This window comes from Toxorhynchites rutilus, chromosome 1 (assembly GCF_029784135.1).
Source record: "Toxorhynchites rutilus septentrionalis strain SRP chromosome 1, ASM2978413v1, whole genome shotgun sequence".
NCBI lineage: Eukaryota > Metazoa > Arthropoda > Insecta > Diptera > Culicidae > Toxorhynchites > Toxorhynchites rutilus.
In genome coordinates, this window is record NC_073744.1 from 12,733,581 (window position 1) to 12,740,061 (window position 6,481).

General features: G+C 35.7%; 1 protein-coding gene across 1 annotated transcript; it reads left to right on the forward strand.

Moving 5' to 3' along the window:
• Window positions 1-3,236: 3,236 nt before the first annotated feature.
• On the forward strand, window positions 3,237-4,397 carry LOC129763350 (uncharacterized). Its single transcript, XM_055762318.1, has 3 exons — window positions 3,237-3,489; window positions 3,551-3,728; window positions 3,797-4,397. The coding sequence occupies exons 1-3, from the start codon at window positions 3,241-3,243 to the stop codon at window positions 3,934-3,936; spliced, it is 567 nt and encodes a 188-aa protein (XP_055618293.1). The 5' UTR covers window positions 3,237-3,240; the 3' UTR covers window positions 3,937-4,397.
• The last annotated feature ends 2,084 nt before the right edge of the window (window positions 4,398-6,481 follow it).

Genomic DNA, 6,481 nt, shown 5'->3' on the forward strand with positions numbered 1-6,481 from the left:
GAGATAGAAAGAAATATTGTTCCACAAAGTTACTTAAAATAACCAGAGCTACAATATTGTCGAACTATGTTTACCTCTATCTATAAAGATAAGAAAGTTAGATTTTTTATTTCATCGTAAATTTTGGTCACCCTATTTTTGATAACATAAAAATGAGCGCTCTATTATATGTAACAACTTTGTCGAAGACAGTTTTTGTCTAGAGAATCACTGTCGAGCTCTAGATGCTAATTTCCACTTAAATGCACCTCCTGGACCATAGTGCAGTGTGGACACTACAGGATTCTAAGTCCAGCAACCCCCACTCGCATTTCTCGTTCTGGAGTACATTCCATAATTGATTTCTTCATTACCAACATGGATCGTCACATCGGTGATCCTATTGCCCACAACGAGTTGAGTTCGGATCACTTCCCAGTGATGGTTGAACTGGGAGTGGATGTCGTAGTCAGGAGACCACAATGTAGGCGGGACTATCATCGTGCGAATTGGGTGGAATTTCAGGAATTCCAATATTGATCTCGATCAGCCTCTTGAATCTCCCGAAGATATCGAAGCAACAGTCAGCTCTATTCAGACTCGCCAAAACCACATCCCAGAAACGATTCAGGTGAGTGGCTCTGTTCAAATTGATTCCATTACTAAACATTTGATTAGACTTCGGAACCTCTATCGAAGGCAGTACCAACGTACTGGTATTCGAGAGAGGAAACGACAGTAAAATAAGTTAACCAAGGTTATTCAGGCCAGTATGATTGATCTCCGTAACAAAAAATTCGCAAAATATATTAGTAAACTTCCGAACAACTCCAAGACATTTTGGAGGCTCGCTAACATTCTCAAGACCGAGTCTAATCCTATTTCTCCTCTTCTTCAACCTGATAATTCAGAACGATTGATAACACCTGCCGAAAAGGCTAGAATGAAATCATCTCGACTGAAGAGGTTATCTCGGTTATACGCTCGTTGAAGAATATGAAGGCCCCCGGCTTCGATAGTCTATTTAACATTGAGTTGAAACATCTTAGTAACAACTCATATGAAATTATAACTTCTATCTTCAACAGATGTCTATCACTTGGCTACTTCCCCTCGAGTTGGAAGTTGGCAAAAGCGATCCCGATACTAAAACCCGGAAAAAATCCTTCTTCTTGAAAGAGCTATCGACCAATTAGCCTTCTTCCAGCATTTTCGAAAGTATTCGAAAAAATTCCATTAACGCGCATTCTTGATTTTGCAGATGAGCACAATATATTTTTGGATGAGCAGTTTGGATTCCGAAAAGGCCACTCTACCATTCACCAGCTTCGTAGAGTATACAACATAATCTACAAGTCAGTTTCAAAATCACCTGCAATGGCACTTCTTCTATCTTTCTGATAGAGCGTTCAATGTTTCTATAAACAATATTTCATCAGAGAAATTCATCGCGAATGCAGGTGTTCTTCAAGGATCCATCTTGGGACCAATTCTTTCCAATATCTACACTTCAGATATTCCCGCACTTCCATTTGATAGGTAACTGTCATTATTTGCAGATGACACCGCCATCATTTACAAGGACAGAAGTATCACAGAACTAAGATCTAAACTTCAAAGAGGATTAGACGCTTTGTCTGGATATTGCAATAATTTTTTTTTTTTTTTTTTTTTTATCTGTATTATAGTGATTTTCAACTCATTTGGCTGGTTCGTCACTTTTACTTCCATTTTTGGAAGAATTTCGGGAGTGAGAATTGAACTCGTGACCTTTAGCGTGAGAGGCATGGATGTTACCACTACGCCAGATCGTCTCCTCTTTTCATTGCAATAATTGGAAAATATGCATAAATGCAGCAAAGACACAAGTCATATTGTTTCCCCACAAGAACACTCCAAAGCTTGTTCCTCCCCAAAATATGACAGTCAGTCTTAATGGCAATAGTATTGAGTGGTCTTCAGAAGTAGTGTATCTGGGTCTAACTTTCGATCGAAAGCTTACCTTCAGACAAACACTGACAAAACAGACACAAAATGCAACATTTTAATCAGGTCATTGTATCCCCTGATCAATAGATACTCTCGATTATCTCCAACGAATAAACTTGCAGTATACAAACAAATAATATTTCCAGTTATCGCCTATGCGATGCCCGTTTGGGAGTGCTGTGCTACAACACACAAATTAAAACTTCAACGCAAACAAAACAAAATTCTTCGTATGATTCTAAACTCTCCACCCAGAACGCGAAATTCGGAGATACATCAGCTGGCCGGGATTAAAACCTTGGATGAAATTATCAATAATAATTGTATGAAATTTGAACAGAGTTGCGCTCTCTCAATACACGGAATAATACAAAATCTGTATGTAAAAATTTAGGCTAATTTTAAAATAAGAATATGAAACAATCGGATAATGTGTATGATAAAAATCATTACAGACCTTGACATTGCAACCTAAAGATGTAGAACCCTAGGTTGATCACTTGAAATGTAGAAATGTAAACCAAATTAAGAAATAAAAATAATTTAAGTGAAAAAGAGAAATCCACTCAGTTATTATTGAACATCGATTAGAGCATGTTGTTGCTTTTGTGGTGAAGCTAACTTCGTTCATCATGAAAGCGCTGATGAACGGTGTCACCAAGAGCCTGTTTGTGCACCTTAAGCCAGAAGGGAATCCATCGGGAGAAGAGTGATGCCACTGAAAAGGCGACCAAGAGAGTACCAGCATCGAAAATTGATTCCGTTTGATGCATTGGAGCAGCCGTCACACACACATACATATACGCGGGCAACTCTTTTCGTTTGGTGATTATCGAGTTAGCATTAGCCACTGGCGGGTATCGAGCATTGGGAAGAATCCGGAAAGTAGTTATCGTTGCTGAAAAAAAAACTGACATTTCAGTCTGACAGACAGGATTTATTTTAATGTTTTCTATTCATATAATACTGCGACCAAATGCATTTCGTTTTGTGATTTTTCAATCAAGTGCAATTTACAGGAAAGCTTCTGAAGATTATTCTTCCCCATCAGTAGAATATTTTCGTGTCCAATATTGGATGCATAAAACCTTGTGCCTCCAACGTAATGCTCTCGTTTTCGAATTCCTCCAAATATTCATTTATCCATTCAATCAGAATGGATTCAGATTCAACTCCAAACAAATGATCACTAAATCAACGATAGTCATACGTCAACCTTGCGGTCATACCACAGATATAACCCACTTCCTGTTTCTTTTTGCAGAAAACTTCATGCAACCATCCCTGAAAGTTGAATCTATCGATCTCGCTGAATCATCATCATCAAGTCTATGTTTGAACGTCGAAACCTCAATTGAAGTTTCTACCGATCAAATTCCCTCCTCGGAACATTCAATGGCACAAGGAAACTCGTTAAAGGAGACACGGGTAGCCGGTTTCGATTTTCCGCTAACCTGTGAGGAGGACATTGATCGACTTGAGCTGATGGTCCGCAGGAATCCGCTCATCCGGAATCAATATGTAGGATAATTCGTATGTCAATGTTTATAATATCAATTCATCTCGCTGTTTCCGTTTTCAGATACGATATTTGTCGGCCAATAAGCCGCCAAATATGGATGTTGGGCAAGTCTTTTATCGTTTCTTCGAAAATGATTCTTTATCTAACTTTAATTGGAGTGGTATTGAACGGGGTGCAACAGCAACAGGCGTCAAAAAGGCAATGCAACAGTATGAGATCTTCAACGCTTGTATGTTAGGTAAAATCTGTCTAGTGTACTTTTCAGATCAATGCCAAAAACGTACATTATCTATTCTGTTTCTGTAGAAGCATGGCAATCTCACGACGTAACGATGGCTTCACTGAAAGAACGACTGAAAAGAGCTCTCTTGCTGATCTCTCGCCGTCGCTATACTAACGAGTACAACAAACGAAGACAAATTCAACGGATGACTCAAGAAAAATAGAGTCTTTACATCGCGTCGACGTGTGCTATTCTGCGACATTTTGTATAAGAGATATCACTGTCCTGCGTACCAAAAAATCTTGTCTGGAGTATACTGCCGTTCTACGCATAGTTGTCCCATATTCCAAAATCAGCAACTGAGAAAAACGCAATTCCATTTTTCTAGCCAATTTGTTTACCAGAAGCTTTTTTTTTTGATAAGCAGGAAACTGTTGTTTGTGGTAGATTTGTTCTTTATCGCAAAATACTACACCCGTAGGCTTATTCATAACTTTTGAACTACTGGACCGATTCGGATGATCGATGTGGAAAATAAAAGCCAATTACTTATCCTTTTAAAAAAAAAAAAGAATTACACTTGGCAAAAATTTTGATTTTGTTTTCATTATTATTGATTGTAGTCATTTTTTGTTGTTTTCATTGCTTTGGACTAGAGGGCGATATATTTTTTTATATTTTTTCTTGAATGCTAAGGATTTTTTACATAACATATCCAGAAATCAAAGATCTATCTTTTTTCCTTCTCGATTTATGATTTTTCAAATTTAACTTGTTTTTGTCTTCGTTCGATATTCCTATGCAACTAGACTAGATAATATTTTTTTCAGGAAAGACTAGCTCATTGGCTTCAATTTTATATATCGATTATCTGAATCGATCCAATAGTTCAAAAGTTATTAATTTTTGAAAAAGTCATTTTTGGAAGAAAAGGCAAAAAAAAATGATTTTTCGAACCATAGGTTGATTTTGAAAAATCATGATTTCAAAACGACAAAAATCACATCTCTGATTTTTGGATATGTAATGAAAAAACCCTCAGCTTTAAAAAAAAATATATATATATATATATAACGCCTTGAAAACATCAAAAATCAAAAACAATCAATAATTACGAGAACAAAATCCAACTTTTTTGCATGTGTATGTAATTTTTTTTTCTGAAAAAAATACCAACTAATTGTTGATCTTCCAATTCGGTTCAATAGTTCAAAAGTTATGAATTTAAAAAAACAGTGCATACTACCGTTCCAAGAGTACTTATACGGTTTAATGAGCACTTTATCAAGTCATGATCCGTTAAGAAACAAGGAAGATAACACCCGTATTCTGAAATCTGATCGAGTTATAGCGAGTTCGTTTTTGAAACTGGGTTAGTTCCAAACTTACTCTTTAATAAAAAAACGTTTTCGGGTTCACTAATGCGGCGGTTTGTAGGTGTTCGTTACATAGTCTGATTTGTGTTGAAGCATAAAAATAATTCCCTGGAGGTGGAGGAGACCAAGCAGAAATTTTCAATCAAATTTCTATTTCAACAACATTCGAAGAACAGATAATTTTGAACAGAAAAAAATGTATGTTGGTGCAGTAAAAATATTGTGCATCATTTTCATGATGTGCTCTTTTTTCAATCGCCCACGAAATAGTAAATTTATCAATTAACTGAAATACCGTTTCATTTAAGAACCATTATTCTGCACCATGTTTATTTGAAAATTATATTTCATGTGACTTTTAAAAATATGACATTATAATCTCTTTTATTATTAATGCCTTTCGTTTTGATTACAAGAAATAAATATTCGCTCGATTAATCGAATACTGAAAGACAATTATTCGAATGAATCGAACATTTAAAAATGGCCCCACGATTAATCGACAATCGAATAAACGAAAAATTTAGACATCTCTATTTGCGATGACAAATGTAAAGTGTCGACGTCTGGTGGCAATATTAGTGCTTGGGAGGTAAATTATTCTCTATCAGATCAGAAGGACCAAAAAAATTATAAAAGTTTGAATGAAAATTTCTACTTCATGTTGTGTGATTACCTAACACATGTAGTCCTGACACTCCTTAACCATTTGTCGATGGATTTCTTGTTTGTTCCACAAATAATTACCATTATATTATAAAATCATCATCAGACACAGTTTTCGTTCAGCATGTTTTTTCGAAATTTCGTTGCTTCGCGTTGCTTTATGTAGCGTTGCTTGTGTAGTGGAAATATGAAATGAATTCTCGAGTGGAAAAAACATGCTTTCAAAGGAAAAATTTAAGAATGAAAACTAACTTTTCCGTATATGTGAGCAGTTCTGTTTGCAATCGAGGTTTGATATTCATCACATTTAGAAGCTGGTGATATATACTTCTACTTTTGTTCAACTTGGAATGTGCTTCTAAACTTCTAGCAATGACCAGTCATTCCCTATTCCCTTTCTTGTTAAGCATCTATTGTTAGCGTTATTCAACATAAATTCATCGATTTGTTGATTGGGATCGCGGTATGCATGTAGAATGTGTTTTTATAAAAAGACTTTATGATTTGTTTTCTACATCTTTCAATTCTAAACCACCCTTGAACGTTGGCAGATATAATTCATTTTTTGTTACACTATAAACGTATCCTTTCCACATAAACTTATTGCACAAATTTTTTATCCTTGCAATATCAAACATATCGCTGGTGGAAATATTTGAGCAATATACCATAATTTAGATAGAATGTATGTATTCAAGATAAACACCTTTTGGATAAGATTAAGTT